The sequence below is a fragment of the Mercenaria mercenaria genome, chromosome 10 (assembly GCF_021730395.1).
Source record: "Mercenaria mercenaria strain notata chromosome 10, MADL_Memer_1, whole genome shotgun sequence".
NCBI classification, from domain to species: domain Eukaryota; kingdom Metazoa; phylum Mollusca; class Bivalvia; order Venerida; family Veneridae; genus Mercenaria; species Mercenaria mercenaria.
Window position 1 is genome coordinate 52,714,675 of NC_069370.1, and position 22,327 is coordinate 52,737,001.

At 35.4% G+C, this 22,327-nt stretch overlaps 1 protein-coding gene across 4 annotated transcripts in view; it reads left to right on the forward strand.

Annotated features, from left to right (window-relative positions):
• Window positions 1-22,327, forward strand: part of LOC123561559 (N-chimaerin-like) — a 57,202-nt gene that overhangs the window by 1,393 nt on the left and 33,482 nt on the right. For 2 of the 4 annotated variants that reach the window (XM_045354020.2, XM_045354022.2), the window contains exons 2-3: window positions 6,506-6,636; window positions 18,081-18,119. In XM_045354020.2, the coding sequence (XP_045209955.2) occupies window positions 6,561-6,636; window positions 18,081-18,119 (115 nt within the window). In that variant the 5' untranslated portion in view covers window positions 6,506-6,560. Of the gene's footprint in view, window positions 1-6,505; window positions 6,637-17,360; window positions 18,009-18,080; window positions 18,120-22,327 lie in introns of those variants that run through there. The other 2 variants (XM_045354023.2, XM_045354021.2) reach the window with 2 other exon arrangements.

Here is a 22,327-nt window from a genome sequence, read left to right on the forward strand (position 1 = left end):
TTGTATTTTGTGTTTTGTTTCTGCAGTTTAGTGTCATCGGCAGTCTGCTGTGTATTGAAACCGGTGTCAGGGTAGAGTCAGTGTACCCGGTTTCGCACACTTTTCCTAAGAATACCTTCCTATCTAGCTAAAAATGATTAAATTTGAATTTACCTCTATATGTTTTAATAAACACACTTATTTCGATTTGAAACGAGCTACTTTCACTTCCCATTACAATGACGTCATACCTCTTAGTGGACTTGATTCGGATAACATATTTTGACCAGTTGTTGCATTTAAGTGTACCCGGTTTCGCACACCCTGCTATTTATAGAACTCAGTGATAACAATGCAATTACTCAACAGAAAAATATTAATTAACTTTTTAACCATTTATATAATTCAATTTAAACATGTATTTTCTAATAAAACATCTGAAAGTGAAATTTAAAAGCAGTTATGAAAGTGAACGCTAGGTACCAAACCCTGTTTTTACTTCTAAAAGCAGAAAAGGCTAAAACAACTGAATACATGAAACAAACATAAAACAACAGAAGCTGTTGAATCACAAACGACCCCCACAAGTCTAATTATTCGATTAAAATTTAAATTCTCTGTTTTAATAAAAACGTAAAGCAAACAACCAAGTTGAAGGCATTTTGCAGGTTGGGAGAACTTCAATAACTGTTGAAATATTTTTCATTTAGGCAAAGTAGTAGGTAAATACTTACCTGTATGATGGAAAAGTGATTTTCCAATTTATTTTGCACCTTGTTGTTGTTTGCATAGTCATTATTTTCATGAAACTTAATATTTTTCAGCTGACCTACTGGTCTCCATTGATATTGTTATTGTTTTCGTCTGCACTTACCAGAACGAGGCTCCAGTGGGGAAGGACCCCTTTTGTCAAATTATGTAGGGAATAACTCAGTTTCGTGAAATAATAACAAAGAATTGTTGAATTTTCTGCTTTATTCTCACAAGGTACATGAATTTACTGGGTGTGCGAAACCGCGTACAGTGCGAAACCGGGTACATTGACTCTAGATATTTTCTTGCACCTGTTACATTATATTTTCGAAGATTTAAGTCTCTTATTTAATTAATTATGTGTTATTTTCAACCCATTTGAAATTTCTACATGAGTATTAATGTTTAATTTATTAGAGCAAGTAAGTCTGACCAGTATATTTTGACTTTTTTGGATTTTTTAATGTCTTTGTTTTCCTAACAGTAAAATGCAGATATGGGTAAGGCTTAGAGGGATGACAACTATAAAATATCAGGTCATAAAATAAGTCATCCCGATAAGCCAGATGAGTAAGGCGTAAAAAAAAAATTGTTTGTTTCCGGTATCCCGACCTACCCTAAATTTTTGGCCCGACCCTAAATGTTTTTATGGCCTTGGAGAATTTTTTTTTCGACTTTTTAACTAAAAGATGCAAAACTGCCCTTTTTATGCTTTAAACATGGCCAGTGATGTTAGAAATCAACTTACTGATGCCCTAATGGCATAACCCCCTTATTTGTAATCACTTTTTGACATAAAAATAATTTCCGAAAAGTCTCCCTTAATAGAAAAAATTTCCAAAAAAAAAAAATTTTTCCGACCTACCTACCCTTATTTTTTTGAGCATGTTACCGGAAACAAAGAATTTTTTTTTTAGGCCTAAGGCTAAGGTGACAGGAGACTGCCATAAAAACTTGAATATATTACGCTAGCGTGTATATTACGCACCCCTGATCTTGTATCAAAATCTTTGGCAAACACATACATTGGAATATAATATGCATCGAAAATTAGTCTGAGAATTTTGTTTACAATCGGCCATTTTTCGGCTTGTGTAATGACTTTGCATGAAAATCACACTCGCATCTTAACTGGTTACGGATTGAAAAATGGTATCAATATTTTACAGGTACTCTGAGGACATGACACTTTCTCAAACTGTCAACACCTCAGCAAGATTTATATGTGCGAACAACATTTCATAATTTATATATGGGCACATCAAAGGAGTAGTTAATTTGCGTGTTTGTTTAACAATGTATGATCGACTGTATTGATCAGTAATAATTGGCTTGGTTTGGAATACAGAAATAACAAACCAACAGTTTTAACTGATTTTACACAAACCGCGAAATTTTGCACTTCACAAGGTTTTATTAATTCTACTGGCCCATATTATCCATCGCTGTTGGATATGTACGACAATTGACCAACTTTGTGGACACATGGCCGCTTAAACGATTAATTACATCTTAAAAATTAAAAAAGAAAACATGCAATAAAAAGCAACTTTATGGTACGGCACTGTACCTGCTTTTAGACCCAACCTAAAGCGCTGTTCAATCAGGTGACCGGTGCAAATAACCTAAACAGCAGACAGCATACAAAATGAAAAAAAATTAACTGATTTTCGGCGATATTTACGTGCTATCAAGCAGAAAAAAATGTACGAAACTCTACTTTGGTGTATATATATACAGGGTTTCTGCTGCAATTCTCCAAAGTGGCCAATGGTGAAAAAAATAAAAAAGTGGCGAAAAAATGTTTTGTCGTACATGTATTTTTTAGCTCGACTATTCATAGAATAGTGAGCTATTGCACTCGCCCATGCGTCGGCGTCCGCGTCCGCGTCCCGATTTTGGTTAAGGTTTTGTATGTAAGCTGGTATCTCAGTAACCACTTGTGGGAATGGATTGAAACTTCACACACTTATTCACTGTGACAAACTGACTTACATTGCACAGGTTCCATAACTCTATTTTGCTTTTTTACAAAATTATGCCCCTTTTTCGACTTGGAAATTTTTGGTTAAGGTTTTGTATGTAAGTTGGTAACTCAGTAACCACTTGTGGGAATGGATTGAAACTTCACACACTTATTCACTGTGATGAACTGATCTACATTGCACAGGTTCCATAACTCTATTTTGCTTTTTTACAAAATTATGCCCCTTTTTCGACTTAGAAATTTTTGGTTAAGGTTTTGTATGTAAGCTGGTATCTCAGTACTTACTAATGGGAATGGATTGAAACTTCACATACTTGTTCACTTTCATGATCTGGCATGCACTAAGCAAGTCCCATAACTCTACTCTCTTTTTTTTCAAAATTATGCCCCTTTTTCGACTTAGCAGTTTTTTGTTAAGTTTTTGTATGTAAGCTGGTATCTCAGTATCCACAAATTGGAAAGGATTGAAACTTCACACTCTTGTTCACTGTCATGATATGACATGCAGTACAGAGGTTCAATACCTCTACTTTGCATTTTACAAAATTATGCCCCTTTTTCAACTTTTGTATTCATTCAATTGATAAGGCTGTTGAATAGTCGAGCGTTGCTGTCTTCCGACAGCTCTTGTTTTAATGTGTATTTCTTTGCCAAAAGTTCTCTCTGTCTAGCCTAAAAATCAATATTACCCGCGGCCGTTTCTATTCATAATACACAATACACAGCGTGTCATCAACCGAGGGATTAGCAATGCGACATCCATTACACAACGCTGCCACGTGCATCTTGATATTTGACTTCAATTTAGATATGCGATGCGTGACGTATTTTATCGACAAAATTATTTAGCTCCGCCTTTACATATGTCATCGTTGATTGAAGTAATTTGGCGAGGTAGTTTACTGTTATACTGAATGAAAAGCTGATGACAGGTGTTTTAAATGAAAAACACAAATCAATATTTTTCATATAAATCTGATTTATATATGTTTTTACTAGCGGAATCACGAAAGAAGTGTCAAAGTAGCCATTTCAAAGTTACATTTTGTAGAACGACAAGACATCCGCGATAATTTCAAAAAAATTTTAAGTCATGTTCGTAGATTGATTTTGGCAAATTTCAATGAAAAACTGCGATAAACAAGCATAAATCAATAGTAAAAATTAACTCTGGTCATAGAAAATAAGTTATAAATTTTCATTATATAATTAATGCTAGTCTAGATTGCCTTATTTTTTGTTTGTCACACATTTTCGTGACCCCAATTTCCGATTAATTTTGGTAATTCAGGAAAGACCTGCCTATGCAATTGTATTTTTAATTTAAAATCAAATTTTGTCAGATGTAAAGTACTGTTTGTTTGATTTATAAAGCCCTTTTATTTCAAATAATTCCAAACCAGGCTTCAGGGGCTCAAGCCCCCCTGCCCCCCACCCACACCCCTGTTAGCTGAGATATACTCATCAAAGATGCACCCTGCTATTTTGGCAAAGAAATAAGAATAATATTTTCTCAAAATTTAGACCCAGAAACGCACCAGAGGCCACCATTCCACACCTGTATTTCATAATTTCCAAGGGGGAAAGCCCCCTGACCCCCACCCCCTGTCATCAAGGCGGTATTAACCTCTCCATTACCTCAAACTTTTAGCACCAGAGGCCACCATTTCATGCTTGTACTTCAAAAATTTCCAGGGGGGAAGCCCCCTGACTCCCCCCCCCCCATGACAAATTCTTGCAACATGCACAGTGCATGCACACCTACGCGCACCCCCCACCCCAGAAATGCTTCACAGACATCAATATTTTGTGGCGAAAAAAAATTAAGGCCAGTGGTAACCCTGTATATATATATTGTATATATCTGTCAAAATAGGAGATAATTCAAAATTTGCTCTCTTTTTTTTTCCTTTTTTTATTTTTTTCATGGCTTCAAATATATTGCAAGACGAAGTGATTCAAAACAGAAGTATTTATTATCCTTTAATCTGGCAGGGTTTTTTTTGGCCGTTTTTATAGCCGTTATTTGGCTATATTCCCAATGCCAAAAAGTATGTATTTTTCCCAAAATGAGTGTAAAAATTCCCAATCTACATTCTGAAAAAAAAAATTCATCAAAATTGAACAAACATTGACCAAATTATGGACAATTTTGTAATGGAAGTATGTTAAAAGAGGTTGTACAATGTGAAACAAGTGTATGAGAGAGTGCTTAAACACATCTTTACTATATCCTGTGGGACTAAATATTTCCCAATTTGGAACATTTACTCGTCAAGTTTCCCAATTTTGGGGGTATAGGCTTTGTTCCCAAATTAGCTAGAAAAAACCGTCTGGAGAAAAATATGGTAGCAAATTCTTTAAAAAGAGTACTTTGTTTGCTGTAATGGAAGTTTTTAATATCAAATTTGTGTTTTTCTCAAGATTGAAGGATTAGAATAATAAACGTATGCTTTCCTTTAGTATTTTAGACTTGGATTGTGTTCATAAATGGTTAAATTCATTTTACTGCTTGAGTGAATAACATTGGCTAACGGAAATTGCTGTCTAACTTTCATATTCAATTTGTCTCCCACCCTGAGTGATGCCTATTAATAAATTTTTTTTTTCAAAAAAAAAAAAGAAATGTAATAACGGCAACCTTATGGCAACAGTTGAACTAATCATACTTTTCCCCAGCTATTACATGTACCATATAGGTACACAAAATTTAGTAATACAGTGTATATTGATTACAAGACCTCTAGACTCCGGGTCTAGAGGTCCGGTTACTCGACCCCTAGCCACTTCCAATTTAAAAAGGTAATGGCTGGGGGTTTGTTAACTGGAACTCTCAGTCCAGAGGTCCAGTTACCGAATCTCTAGACAACCTGTAATTTGATTGTCTAGGAGTTGGACTGTCCATTAAACAATATGAAAATGGTATAATTATGCAGAGAGGATGTTATAGTTAGCTTTCAAACACAAAGTTCTTAACTGACAATTTAACACTATTAAAAGGTCCCAGAAAAGTCATAAATTAACTATATAGCTAAATCTAGCTATATATAGCTAGAAATAGCTATAAAACCAATAACAGTAGTTCAATATATGTCAATATCAAATATAAAACAATTATTATCCCATCCAAATGGTTTATGAGACAAAAGACAGTCGCAAAGTACAGAGATCTATGCAGTTTCAGTTTCAATACATGTTGCGAATTTCTGTGATAAGTCATTACTAAATGTCTTATGCAGCTCTGATTCTCACAAGTGACACATTCACAAAATATTGCTGCATTTATTGAAAATGTGAATGCAAAGATTTTGGTTTTGTGTCTTTCATCATATAAAGCATTGGGACATGAGTATGACTATTTTGCATTTGATTTTTACATATTTTGCATTATTGTTATTGGTTTTACAGCTAATTCTAGCTGTATATAGCTAGATTTAGCTATAGAGCTAGTTTGTGACTTTTCTGGGACCTGATTAACAGCGAGATCTCAAATTTAATCTGATGACTATCAAATAAGAACTCTTGTTTATTGACAAAGATCTTTATTCTTTACCTAATAAGCATCTAAATGTTAATCAGCAGTATGAAATAAGCATTTGATCTTGAGAACTTACTCCTTCATTTACTTGTATTGTTGTTGTTGTTAATCCATTTTGGACTGAAAGGTCATGGTGGTTACTGAGGCCAAAATGAACACATACGTACATTGTACTGTTGTTGTCTACTCTGTACTGAGTTCTCTAGATAATTTACTCTGAAGTAACACTGATTTTATTTTAATTGAAGGTACATAAGAATAGTATGTGATTCTTCAATTTAGTGGAGTTGCTGCTGAAAGAAAATGTCTGTGAACAAAGAAAGGCCAGTACCCAGACCCCGATATTACAATATGGTTTATCACCGTACATCCATGAGTGGTAAGTAATGTTAACACATTTTATTAATCTATATTAGGTTACTTTCAAGTTAAAAAAAAATTGAAATTACTATACCAGTATGCTAATTGCAAAATTTCTGTAAAAACGTATCAGAATGCTTATAATTATCTATGTAGGCAGGATGTGAAAGATCCAGGGTACAATGTTACTGTTAAATAAGGGCTGTTTTATTTTCTGTTGTATACCAACATACATGTAATTATAGTTTGTATTTTGTTGAAAATCAAAGGCTGAAAGGAAAACAAGAAAGATTTGGTCATTGTAATTGGAAGAGTCAGGATGCAAATAATTTATAAGAATGATAAGTATTGATAAGAATGAATAGAAGTTTTAGAACTTTAAAATTAACCTTACTAGATTGCTTTACAAACATTCCTTTTTGAGTTTTTATGCCCCCGGCATCTACTGCCGTCCGTACAGGGTTAACTAAATGGGACCATTTCGTCTAGCATCAATACCTCTTACTAGAATGACTTGATACTAATGCAGATGTAACCTGTGACCATTCCTCATATTCAGACATCACCTGACCTCAGTTTGACCTTGACCTCATTTTGGACTTGGGTTGCTTTATATGGGCTATCTCTTGGTTAACCAAATGGGACCGTTTCGTCTAGCATCAATACATGTACCTCTTACTAGAATGACTTGATACTAATGCAGATGTAACCTGTGACCATTCCTCATCTTCAGACATCACCTGACCTCAGTTTGACCTTGACCTCATTTTGGACTTAGGTTGCTTTATATTGGCCATCTCTTGGTTAACCAAATGGGACCGTTTCGTCTAGCATCAATACCTCTTACAAGAATGAATTGATACTAATACAGATGTAAACTGTGACCATTCCTCATCTTCAAACATCACCTGACCTCAGTTTGACCTTGACCTTGACAGCGTTTTGGACTTAGGTGCAAAATCTATCGACAAGGATGCCACCGGGGGCATCAAGCGTTTATTGAACGCAGCTCCTTGTTTTCTGTTCTTAAATGCTTGACTCACCTTTTCCATAATTTATTTAAATCTGGTCGAAAACAGAATGAGTGGGGACTATAAATTTGCTTTCCGTCTGAACAATGTCTGTCCGCAAAACCTGGAGCCTGCAATAATTTGAAATATATGAAAGATATTCTAATAATTAAATGGTAAGGATAGATTTCCCAGCAAACATGGCCAGAGCCAAGCATCGCAAATAAAACTTGGTATGATGATAAAGGACCCTAAGGATTTTATTCACATCCATTTGTTTTATTGTTACATTGAAAGATCTGATTCCCATGGCAAAAAATAGTTTTTAATTCAAATATGATTATGAACAAAAAGATGCCCATCCGCAAAATCTGGATCATGGAAAACATGAAAAGTTGGCAGGATACTAGTATTTTAATGAACTTGGTACATAAAGATAAAAGACGTTCAGAACCAAAACATTTTGTATAACTTCATGAAACCTGGTTTATACTTAAAAAATTATAGATGGCAATTTAGAGAATTTGAAGGTCCTTATATTTAATTGGTGTGTTTAAATAAAGGCAACATATATGGTGAATATGTACCTCGCATTTTAATTTTTTTTTGCTTTATCTGAAAGTATTCAGTGTTTTGACGTTTTAAAGAGATAGAGATTCAGTTTTAGACAGTTTATGAAAATAGGACCACATAGGGTTAGGTTGAGATTCATATTTTCATAATGTTTCAGAAATTGTTTATGGTATTTGTTTAAAAACTTTGTCATCAGATAAAGATCTTGAGAGGAAGTTATTATATCAATTAAAGAGTTTGCTATTTTGCTTATGTCACAAAATGTTAAGAAAGAAAAATGCAGACTACATGTATAATCAATTTTTCTTCACAAGACATGACCTGAACCAAAGGTTGTGATCTGTTGTAGTATAGGTGGATGGTCTGGTGTCTGTCGTTAAAATTTTTACCTATACATATCCTCCTCTGAATAATACTAGTCTGAAATACGCAAAACTTGATTTTTAGCATCATCCCAAGATTGTTTAAATAGGGGCATTTAGCCCCTTTTTGGAGCCACTTGAGTTAAAAATAGAGACATTTTAACAACTTGTTGATGGATTTCATCAAACTTGATCTGTAGTGTCATCATAAGGTCCTCTCCCATTTCATTCAAATGTGGGGGGTGGGGGGGGGGGGGGGGGGGGGGGGGCACTTTGCACATTTAAGGGTGGCTAGAGCTAAATCTAGAAGTACTTTTAAACAACTTCTCATGAAATCGCTTGGTGGATCTTCATCAAACTTGGTCTGTAGCATCATTATGAGGTAATCTTGGAGTCTGTAGCATCCTGGCAAGGTTCTCTTCCAAATTTGTTCAGATGGGGGCATTTGGCCCCCTTAATGGGCTGCTAGAGGTTAAAATAGAAAAACAACTTCTTCTCATGAAATGCTTGATGGGTCTTCATCAAACTTGGTCTGTAGCATCGTTATAAGATCTTCTCACAAGTTTATTAAAATGGGGATGCTTTGCCCGTTATAGGCGCTGCTAGAGCTTAAAATGGAAAAACTTACACAACTTTTCATGAAACTACATCATAAATAAGGTTTTCTTCCAATTTTAGATGCTAGACCTAATATTAGAATGACATTTCAATGATTTTTTCTCATGATCTGCTAGATGGGTAATTAAACTTTGTCTGTTGCATCAGTATAAGGTCCTCTCTCAAATTTGTACAAATATGGGTGTAGGCCCCTTTTTGTAAGCCTCTTGACAAATAGTCCAACATATAACAAAAAGTGACAAAATGGGATTGACCAATGATTTTTTAAATACAAGATATTGTTTATGAAACTTGGTACATGGATAGCTGGCAGCATGCAGAATATACATATTTGTTATTTTGTTGCTTTCTTTTATTTTATTCCATGGTAACATTTTAGTCTCTATAAAAAAAGTTTCAATAACTTAAAACTACAAGAGATGTTTTCATGAAGCTTGATACATAGATAGAAAACAAGGTAGAGAACATGCACATTGTTTAATTTGCTCTGCTTTACTTTCTACTTGTTGGTCAGTCCCAATTTTGTGGATTCTGCTATAACTTTGGAAGTATGAGATTTGTATGTTAAACCTGTGGCATAGTTAGAAAGCAAATTATAGAATATGCTCATCATTTTAATTTGTGTTTAAATTTGTCAATTTATCAGTCACAAAAGATAGATCCTGCATTTAAACTTTACGAAAGGACAAGACATTTTTTCATGAAACCTGGTATATAGAAAGTGGGTTATTTGGAGAATGTGCAGGTCCAGTAAATGTGGTACGTATGGCAGCAGGAATGACAAATGCCCCTTCTGGTATAGGACCTATGTCTTGTTTAAAGTATGTTCAGAAGCAAGATTCAGGTCAAAGGACCTTATCTCCAACCTTGACCCTCAGGAAAGGGTACCCTTAATACTGTGGTGGCATTTCCTCACTTCCTACTTGCAGCTCTTATTTGATCAACTATACGAAGTATATGGCGAGCTTTGCTACTGGACCTGGCGTCCACGTCCACATCTTGGTTAAAGTTTTGATGCACTTTCTCTGTATCTCTGTAATTACTTGATAGATTTGCTTCAAACTTAAAATAATTATTCCTCAACATCACCTGCATCCTTTTTACTTAGAATTTCAGGTTCAAGTTGTGAAGCAGTTTTGCTCTATCTCATTAATTACTGCCGGTAAACAGATTTGATTGAAACTTAAAATAGTACATTACTTTTGCAGAAATTTTCAGTGAAATATGTCCCTTTTATACTTACCTAATGTTTTGATACACTTTATCTCTATCTCTGTTATTACTAAATGCATTTGAAATTGTCCAATATCTTCATCCACATTGGAGTCATTAAACACTCCAGTGACAGCTCCAGCTTCCTCATATGTGACCAGTCATTGAAATAGACGAGCGTGCTGTCTCCTGAGACAGCTCTTGTTAAGGGATTCTTAGGGCCTTTTTTTTTCATTGATGCCACAATATTATTTTTTCATTATAATGATTCTGTGAAGTACTTAGGATATATTTTGTATGGCTTCTGTTTTTTCGTGTTCCAAAATCCTCATGAGATACCCTGTAGCTGTTAAACTGTTCCAATTTTAAAATGAAATGTTGCAGATATTGTGGTGTGTCTTAGATTAAATTTTAGAATTTTCAAGAGTAAAAAAAAAATGTTTCTCTAAAATTTCAAGAGTGCATTTATTGCACATCTTATAATAACCAGATGTTAATGTATTTACTTTAGTTACATGTACACATAGAGACGCCACATTGTTTCTTGTCAAAAATGAGAAAACCAAACAGGTTGATCAAGTTGACTCATGCAAGATATGATTTTTGTAGCAGGTTCAAGCTTGCTGGCTTGCACAGATAGTATCTTTATAGGGTGTCAGTATTGTGTTAGTGAATTAGAAATGACAAGTTCATAACTTATATGTTGTACAGAGAGTAGATTGTTGATTTTTACTGTTATTAATATGTATTTGTATGTGTGTGCTTTTGCACTGACTTTAACTGGCTGGAGATAATAGGAGAGGTTGGTGGGGAAAGGGTAGAGCAGATGTGTGTAGTATCATAAATAAAGTATGTCCAGTCTGTGTGGAGATTTACCAGAGTTTGATATATGTACCTGGGCAAGGTTCATGCTTGTAAAGAAGATTTTACAACAGGCAAAACATCTAAAGTCATTTTTTTATACGCCCGAAGGGACGGATTATGTTCTACCCCCAGTGTCCGTCTGTCCGACCGTTAGCAATTTTGTGTCCACTCTGTAACTCTTGAACCCCTTGAAGGATTTCGAAGAAACTTGACACAAATGTTCACCACATCGAGAGACGTGCAGAGCGCATATTTTGGATGGCTCACTTCAAGGTCAAGGTCACACTTAGGGGTCAAAGGTCATATGACTTTGTTTCGTGTCCGCTCTGTAACTCTTTATTTGCTTGAAGGATTTCAAAGAAACTTGGCACAAACATTCACATCAAGACAAAGTGCAGAGCGCATGTTTCGGATGGCCCCCTTCAAGGTCAGGGTCAAGGTCACACTTAGGGGTCAAAGGTCATATGACTTTGTTTCGTGTCCGCTCTGTAACTCTTTATTTGCTTGAAGGATTTCAAAGAAACTTGGCACAAACATTCACATCAAGACGAAGTGCAGAGCGCATGTTTCAGATGGCTCGCTTCAAGGTCAAGGTCACACTTAGGGGTCAAAGGTCATATGACTTTGTTTCATGTGTATATTGCTCTGCATTGCTGTGTTTTTATTTGGCAGATCCTTTTTTTGTTCACTTACAATAATTTTTTTTTTTTTTAATTACTTGCCTTTTATGTTACTATAAATAGCTTATTTTGTATTTTTTTTATTATTGGCCTGTGGGAAAAATTGAGACCACTTTACTATGGTACAACATGGATGGTACCTCCAATTTTTAGGTGTATTTTGACATATCTGTACCTGGTAAGGATTTTTTTGTGGACTTAGAATTTTTTCTGTGGACTTTTTTTTTGGAATTTCTTCCACTTGTTGTTCCTGTCCTTTGAGCTTCAACAGTCAAGTTCTTTAAATTTTATTCCCATCCTTTAACACTTTGGTCACACTTAGGGGTCAAAGGTCATACCTTCGAGCGTATATTGCTTGCATTGCACACAGTGGTGTGGGAGACATTTTGATTTACTCCAGTCTGTGTGTGTGTCTGTCTGTCACAAAGCTTGTCCGCACTCTAAGTCGAACATTTCTCATCCGATCTTCACCAAACTTGAACAAAATGTGTTAGACCATAAGACCTCGGCCAAGTTTGATAACTAGCCAAATCCGTTAAGGCACTTTTGAATTATGGCCCTTGAATTACTGATTGGGTCCACTCGTCTAAGCCATCTAATTGGGTCCATTCGTCTAAACCATCTAGAGAAACTAGACATTTTTCATTGGGGCAGTTGTGGGAGACATGCAGTACCTTTTCTCAAAAGCATCTCTAGTTTAATAATGAGCAACATATGTAGCAGATCCTCAATTAATGTGATTCAATACCAGTTTCTTTCCGATAGGTTTTACAATCTGTTACAAGTTGCAGTTTCCTGTTATATTTAACACTGAAACATAATGAAGCTGTTATAATGATTAAACTAAAGAATATTAAGATATTTGTCTTTATTTAAATAACAGAATGTTTCAGCATGAGCTAATCTTTTATCTTACCACATGGCCTGTTTTGAAAGAATGCATATTTCATTGTGATCTGTTTGTATACAGATGGAAAAAATCTCATTCATGTAATATATCAATTAATTTTCTGAAAAATACATGCTGACTATAAACATTTGTTTTTCCTCTTTGTTCTGGTCAAATATAATAGTTATCAGGTGAAAGCAAAGGATTTTGGACTAAACAGGGGGTCCTTTACCAGGGAGTCTTTGGGGTATGCACCTCCAAATGTCTAAACACATAATTTATTATGCTGTAAAATTATTTTACTTCTTTGACATGAATTTCGAAATTGTTATTTCTTGGGACATGTATTAGTGAATCTCAGACTTTAAAGATAAAATTTGAGCCGCGCCATGAGAAAACCAACATAGTGGCTTTGCGCAGTCTGGTCAGGATCCATGCTGTTCGCTTTCAAAGCTTATTGCAATTAGAGAAACCATTAGCGAACAGCTTGGATCCTGACCTGACTGCGCAGATGCGCAGGCTTGTCTGGATCCATGCTGGTCACAAACGCATTATGTTGGTTTTCTCATGTTGCGGCTCATTTGTTCATTAAACAGGATTATTAAACAGATTGATACAGCTGATTGAGATCAGTTTAAAATATACCTCAATATCAGATGTTCACAGCTGCACTCTACCTAACATTTAACTCAAACATTTGGCCACTTGTAGCTGTCCTGATGCTAGCTCTTGATTTTTAGCTCGACTATTCGAAGAATAAGTAGAGCTATCCTACTCACCACGGCGTCGGCGTCACACCTTGGGTTAAGTTTTTCGTACCAGTCCACATTTTGACAAAGTCTTTTGAGATAAAGCTTTGAAACTTTCAACACTTGTTTACCATCATCATGGCCAGTTATAGGCAAGAGCACATAACTCCATCAAGGATTTTGGCTGAATTATGGCCCCTTTTGACTTAGAAATCATGGTTAAGTTTTTCGTACCAGTTCATATTTTGACAAAGTCTTTTGAGATAAAGCTTTGAAACTTTCAACACTTGTTTACCATCACCATGTCCAGTTATAGACAAGAGCACATAACTCCATCAAGGATTTTGGCTGAATTATGGCCCTTTTTGACTTAGAAATCTGGGTTAATATTTCGTACCAGTCCACATCTTGACAAAGTCTTTTGAGATAAAGCTTTGAAACTTTCAACACTTGTTTACCATCACCATGTCCAGTTATAGGCAAGAGCACATAACTCCATCAAGGATTTTGACTGAATTATGGCCCCTTTTGACTTAGAAATCATGGTTAAGTTTTTCGTACCAGTTCATATTTTGACAAAGTCTTTTGAGATAAAGCTTTGAAACTTTCAACACTTGGTTACCATCACCATGTCCAGTTATAGGCAAGAGTACATAACTCCATCAAGGATTTTGGCTGAATTATGGCCCTTTTTGACTTAGAAATCTGGGTTAATATTTCGTACCAGTTCATATTTTGACAAAGTCTTTTGAGATAAAGCTTTGAAACTTTCAACATCTGTTTACCATCACCATGTCCAGTTATAGGCAAGAGTACATAACTCCATCAAGGATTTTGGCTGAATTATGGCCCTTTTTGACTGAGAAATCTTGGTTAAGTTTTTCGTACCAGTTCATATTTTTTGTAAAGTGTTTGACATATGGCTTTGAAACTTTTATCACTTGTTTAGTATAATAGTCTCTATCTGTAGGAAAGAGAACATAACTCTGTCATCTATTTTGGCTTAATAATGGCCCATTTTGGACTTTGAAATTGGTTCTGTTTCCATACAAGTCCATGTTTTGTCAAAACTATTTGACATATGGCTTTTAAACTTTGAACACTTGTTTATCATTATGATTTCCATCTGTAGGCAAGAGTACATAACTATTTTGACTGAATTATGGCCCTTTTTGGACTTTGAAATTGGCTCATATATTGCCATTTAGTGCAAGACTTATCGAAATCAAAGTAATACAGGAACATTGTTTGTCTGATCTATTTATTTCTTTTGTCTGAATATCCGTGGAAATATTTTGACACCATTCTTCAATCAATTCTTCGAATAGTCGAGCGCGCTGTCATCAGACAGCTCTTGTTTATATTGTTCAGTACATTACATCTCTTATCATGTGGCCGTGTCATACCAAAGACATGAAAAATGGTACTAGTAGCGTTCTTGTGTAGCACTCAGCATTAAGAAGATAGTTCTAGGGCTGGTCAGCCCGGTGTCTGTATAATATGACTGGGTGGGGTATCGTGTCACCTGTCTTCAGTGTGATATGTAGTCAGTCCCTGTTCTGATAGCTATATTACTAGTTGTTTGAAAGTGGAAAGCACCTAGAATGATTCTTAAATGACATTTATAGATCTTCATTATAAAGGCCATATTGTATTTGGACTCGTAAATGTTAGAATGTTTGAGGAAATAATTATGTGCCAGATCCAGTCAGCACTGAACCAGACTATATATAGTGTATTTATTAAAAAACCTTGTAGATAAATCTTTAAGTGAATCTTTGAGTTAATTAAATGTTTTGTGATTGTCAATGGAATAAAATAAGGTGCTGTTCTTGTCTGGTTCCTCAGACCTTATATCAATAGTGAATTGGAAACAAGAGGTGCTATGATTTTGTCCTGACTGTCTGCTCCAGGCTTCACTGATAACAGTCTGCACAGTCATGTTCTAAATATTTAGATGGTATTCTGCATTATTTGTTTGTCTTAGAACATTACCATATGAGCCACGCCATAAGAAAACCAACATAGTGCGTTTAAGTCCAGCATGGATCCAGACCAGCCTGCGCATCCACGCAGTCTGGCCAGGATCCAAGCTGTTCGCTTTCAAAGCCTATTGCAATTAGAGAAACTGTTAGTGAACAGCATGGATCCTCAGACCAGACATGGTGCGGCTCATATGATGTGTACCTGGAAGCCTCAGCATTCTTGGATTGTCTTCCCTGTATAGCCTTTTCTGTTTCCAGCTTTGTTTGAATAACACCCTAGGAGTCTTGATATGTAATTCCATGTTTGATTGATTGGATAAATTGGATGTAATGGCAATTTAAGTTAACTTTACCAGTGTTCCTGCAACAGTAATAACTTGTCCTCTGCATGCAATTGACAACTTCTCCACATACATTAGAGGTGGAGAACAAATGGTGTTTTAAAGTTCAGACTTCTGTCAAATCATCACACAGAACATAATATGGAATTCCGATCCCTGGGGATCAGACTAGCAGCCTTTGTTCTGTGCCTACAAATTATCAAGTTTTGTTTAATTGACTAAAAATTTCAAGATTTTTGGACAAAGAACTCTAACTAGGACAGATTTTACTTGAACAATTGTTTGGGTTACCTCCCCTACATCCATGTGACAATGAATTGTTGACTGTGTCATCATGTAAATAAAGCATGACATGTTTTCATTCAAGGAGCTATAAATAATGGGTATATAAGTAAATAAGTTGTTATTGCTGATATTTCTCATGCAGTGTACAATCAGCTGCAAAAGTAATTACTCTGGAGCATTGCAAAAGACATACTGTAAAATCATTTAATTTCATGGGCATGAAATTTCTTGGTTTTGGTTAAAATGGCAATTTCGTAGGGATATGAATATGTGGATTTCAACTTTTGATCATAAAATTAATGAGAATTTTGCTTGTTCGTTAGGATTAAATTGCCTGGATTGACACCACGAAATACACGAAAATTAGTCCCCCGCGAATATTACTGTAAATGATTTTACAGTACTGGTATTCACAGTGCAGATGAGAAGAACTTTATGTTTTTGAATGTCCGCTTAGAGATGAGGATGATGATGATAATGATGATGATGGTGATGATTATTATTTTAGTGCACATTCTATTTTTCATTGCTATCTATATCTTTTTGAATATATTTGCTTCAGACTAGTTATTCATCGTCACCAATCATACCATATTACAATGTCAATAAGTCTACTGTCAGTATTTCATGAAGTATGCCCCTTTTATCTACTTAGAATTGTAGATCAATCTTTTGCTGTACAAATTTGTAATTTAACTCAATGGATTTAATAGTAACTGTTGTTCTTTAACATCACCCACATAAAATGACAAGATCCGTAACTTGGTGAATTTCATTTGACATTGAAACATGTACTCTGAAACCTCTACAAACAGGAAACCTCTCTAAACTAGACCACTGAGGGGGAAAACAAAAATGTATAACTGGCATAATGTTTCCCCAAATGGGACTGCCATGACGAAGGTAGGACTGACATGTCTCATGTGGAACTGCCTAAATACCCAAGTGCAAGTGGAACTGCCTTGCCTCAAGCAGGACTACCTTGACTCAAGTGCAACTGCCTTGCCTCAATTGAGACTGCCAAAAGTGAGACTGCCTTGCCCCAGGTGGGACTGCCCCTGCATGCTTTGATTAAATAGTAACTGAGAAGAAAAATTCCCCTTCGCATAATTTTTTTTATACTTGAGAGGTTTGTTATTGTGTAAATTTACACTTGAATAGGGAAGTAAAGAATGCAAAATTGTAAACGAAAATAGGAAACTTTTACCATGTGACTTCTAATCATATCTTATTTGTAATGTCTTATAAATATAAAAGGTTTCTAGTGATTTAAGATTACTAAATAAGTGTAACATTAGAAATTTCTTTCATTTCAGTTCATGAAAATCTTGGACTAGAAAATCTCTTTTCATCTTAGTTATTAATGGTTCGCTTTACGTAATGACTGCTGGTAGTATGCGGTATATAGTAAAGTGTGACTGTGAATAAAGAGATATATATGGTAAATGAACAATTTGTATTAATATAGAATACTTCCTATTTGCATAGGAATCAAATTTTTATCTGGGAAGGAAAGGAATTTAGGAGTTATAGTGAAACAATTACACAATAGCAATAAGGAAGTTCTTATAGTGCAGCGGGGAAGATAAATGTGTCTTTCTGTTGACACGTTTAATAAATGTCCTGTGAAACAAGTGAAAAAATAAACATCAGGATATTTTACTAACAAGTGTTACTTTATACTATACATGAAATTGGCGATAACAGGAGTCTATGCAAAATGATAAGTCTATTGAAGCGGAAACCTCGACATGATTACTTTACTGTGGAATATTCAGCCAGGTTCGAGGCAAATACTAGTATACCTACTTGGAATGGTTACTGTAAGTACAAACTTTTCTTGCATTCTTAATGTTATCATCTATTTATGGAAATGACATTTTTGTATTCTTCAGGTGAAGGTGAAAACCAGCTTCCCACATGGAAGACTTATTGTAAGTATTACTTATAAAACTGCATGGTAGCAACATTGCTTTCCATAAAAATTTGAGGTCTGTGCACAAAACTGTTGTAACTGTATATAAATAAGAAAAAGATACAATAGTTTCTTGCTCAGCCCTTGCTTTATATTGTTGGAAATCAGTGTATCTTGTAATAGGAGAGATGCCTTTCATTTCAAAAAGTTGCTGAATTGAATATAACACCAGATATTGAACAGTTTTTGCATTTAACAGCAGTTTAAATTGTCCAGGTATGGATTTCATGTTGACCGTTCATTTAGGGTTGTATACCTTTAAAGCATGTCTTTAAAGTAAGACACAAAGCTGTACCCTAGCGGATAGTTTGAAGGATAAGTCGTACAAGTTCATGAACTACAGTAAACTGGGTACCGGTAAATGTCTTACTAAGGTTTAGCAGAACATCAGACCACAGAAAGGAAGAGTTTTGTTTTATATGTAAATTGTACATCAAAGAAAACTTGTTATAGGCCCGAATTGATGTATTATGTTATACCCCAGGTGTCCGTCCGTCTGTTAACAATTTCGTGTCCGCTCTGTAACTCTAGAACCCCTTGAAGGATTTCAAAGAAACTTGACACAAATGTTCACCACATCAAGACGACGTTCAGAACGCATAATCTAGATGGCTCACTTCAAGGTCAAGGTCACAGGGGTCAAAAGTCATACCTGAACCCCTTGAAGGATTTCGAAGAAACTTGACACAAATGTTCACCTCATCGAGACCACGTACACAGCACATGATCTGCATGTCTCACTTCAAGGTCAAGGTCCCACTTAGGGGTCATATGACTATGTTTTCTGTCCGCTCTGTAACTCTTGAACTGCTTGAAGGTTTATAAAAAAAAAAATCGGCACAAATGTTCACCACATCGAGATGATGTGCAGAGCGCATGTTTCGGATGGCTTGCTTCAAGGTCAGGGTCACACTTAGGGGTCAAAGGTCATACCTTCGGATGTATATTGCTCCGCGGTGCTCTTGTTTATTATGCTACAAAAAAATTGTCATTTAATTGACATATGGCTTAGAATCTGCAATAGGACTGTAGGAAGGGGTCACACTTTCAGATAGTTCAAAGTTTATATTTTAATACCATTCTATACTGTTAGAACTGTTGAACATTGCTAGTAATGACTGAGCCCTGAAATTGAGTTTAATCATTCCTTGTTTTGAGTCTGCCATATGCAGTGATTAATAGATTGTCATTGGCTATTAATTCTGAGGATAAACAACAATTGGAAAGAAATAAACACAACAACTTAATGAAATCGACATGATTCATCTATAAAAAAGAGAATATAAGTCAGGAAATGAAGGTTTCACAATTGTTTGTAAATGAACAACATCTTTAGCAATGATGTACATGTCCAATATTTGTTGTACCATACTGCCCCACCTTGTTCTGTGCAACTGGATACCTGAAATTTTCTCAGAAGTTGTCCCCCTTTAGAAAAAATGCCATTTGTAGAAATATGAAAATAAACAAGTTTCAAAACTGCAACTGAAACCAATGCACTTTCAGCACTGGGATACTGTTGCAAATGCCTCAAAATGAAGATGTGTAACATTTCTTTGAAAATGTTAAGTTTTTAAAGGCATGAACTGTCCACCATTGTGGTTGTTTTATTTGGTCTATTTCTGGAATTCAAGGCATATATCTGTAAATTGACAATCATTTTGTAAAATAATAGTATATATAGGTTTTATATTCTGTTCAATTTCATGTAAAACAACTAGTTCTTTCTATGGTTTAGTGGCCTTTAAATTTCATCTAAACTTTTACTCTTAACAAGCAATATACACCATGCTTAGTGTTTGTATTTTACTCCATACTTGCTTTGAGCATTTTGCCCCATTTTGATGTTGAGAAAAAAACTTTTTAGTCAGCATTGCTATGCACCATACCTGTGAAACATTACCTAACCGCTAGTGGAAAATTTAACATTCTAACATTGAACATACTACTGACATTCTAGATTCTGGTATAAATTTCCAGTCCATAGTTTGTGCTGTGGACCAGTCTATACTTCAACACTAAATTTTGGTTGGCTAAAGTTGAAACTTGAAAAAAAAAATGTATGAAAATTTATTTCTGATTTCATGTAATAAAACACTTACTGAATAAGTGTATATAATTTATGTTAAGCAAGATAACATCACATGCTATCTAGAGTAATCTAACACAATGGCACACCATTCTAGATTACAAAATCCTGGACATTACATACTTTATACTTGTAAATTTGGAGTACCATTTCAGCTTTGCAGACATTTTCTGTACTCAGTTAAAAGGAAATAATTTGCAATTTACCTCCTTGGCGGTCCTGTAAGTATTTACAACAGGGGAAAGTGATGTGAATTGCTCATTAAATCATTTGTAGTCGGTAAAGTCTGGAAGTGCTCTTTGTGGTCCAGAATACAGGTGATGTGTAGAATTATTTCAAACAAACTAAATCAGCTGAAATTATCAAAATGCTGAATAGAATAAAAACAATCTTTTGGTACAAACTGGAATCCATATTTTGTCTGTTGCCCCCTTTCCCACCTCCCACCCCCATATCAACTGAAAAAAAAAAATCTTGTTTCAAGCAGGATGTGACACCCTCTATTCCAAATGGCAGTCATTGTGTGAAAAATTAATGTTGAAATTTGATACATGTTAATTCAAAATGTTTTATCTGATTCAGGTATAGTGAAAAGGGTATATTTATATTACATGTACACCTTGAAACAATCTTCCTGGTTACTATGATGCACCAGTGATTTTTATATGCCTGTTTTGAAACGTGATTGTGTGTGGGTCCGCCCATCTGTCCTTCTGTCTGTTCGTCATATTTCATATCAGGAGCATTATACTCAGTTACAGTTCAAGGTATTGACTTGAAACTTGGCATGCCAGTAGGTGGGGACGAGACGATATGCAGAGTGGATGAACCAGGTCTCTATGTCAAAGGTCAAGATCTCAAATGGAGATTAAGGATCAAGACTTTAGTTTGACTCTCTTATTTTGTTACTGGAGCATTATAACTTTACAAGGTATCATGTTATAACTAGGCATATAAGTAGGTGGAAATGAGACAATGTGCGCAGCTCATGAAGTAAGTTGGTAAGTCAAATCTGTCCATTATATTCTGTGTCAGGAGCATAATAACCATTCAAGGTATTGACTTCAAACTTGGTTTATAGGTAAGTGGTGAAAAGATGATGTGCAGAGCTTATGAACTTCAGTAGATCAACAGTCAAGGTCACACACATGTTCAGATCTGTCCTTTGTATTTAGTGTTCAGTGAGCACAACTTCAAAATTGTTCAAGGTATTGACATTAAACTTGGAATATAGTAGGGTGGGTTGTGATGAGGTGATTTGTTGAGGAGAGCAAATCCACAATATCCCCCCCCCCCAACATTACTATAATTTTCAAGGAGTGTAACAATCCACATTACTCATCCCTCCCATCAATCCCTCCCCTGCCCCGCCTTTCTTACAGCTTCACATTGATGTATTTTATTATGCCCGCAGTGTCGAAAACATTGGAGGCATTATAGTGTTTGAACTGTCTGTCCATCTGTTTGTCAAACTTTCTTGTGCACTCAACTACTATAGTTTCCATCCAGTTGGAATTAAACTTGTTAACCTATCCACGTCAAGTGGACATGCGTATGTTATTGGGACTTACATGGCCGCTTAATATTTTTGAAGTTCTGGCCCTTTTTTGACTTTGAAATATTACAACTATATCAGAATTCATGCAGTTTCCATCCAATGGAAATAAAACTTGGTATACCTCACCAGCATGGAGTGATCATACTAATTGTATGCATATTTTTGGGACTTCCATGTCCGATTATTTTTTGTGTGGACTTTGCCTTTTTTTGACTTGAAATATTACACAAACTGTATGCTCAACCTCTCCTACAGTTTCCATTCAACTGAAATGAAACTTAGTATACATCATCAACATGAAGTGGACATGCACATATTTTCAAAACTAAAAAAAAATCCATGGTTGGTAATATTGTCTGGAGATAGAGCCCTGTTGTAGACTTTGTTCATTATTCTATCAAGCATTTTCAGGGTGAGGGGTGGGGGGCACATACAAGGTTGACATTATTCTGGTTAGATGATAACATGTATATTCTTACGTGCCAGGCTTGTAAAAAAGCTGATTTTACTTCCTGAATGG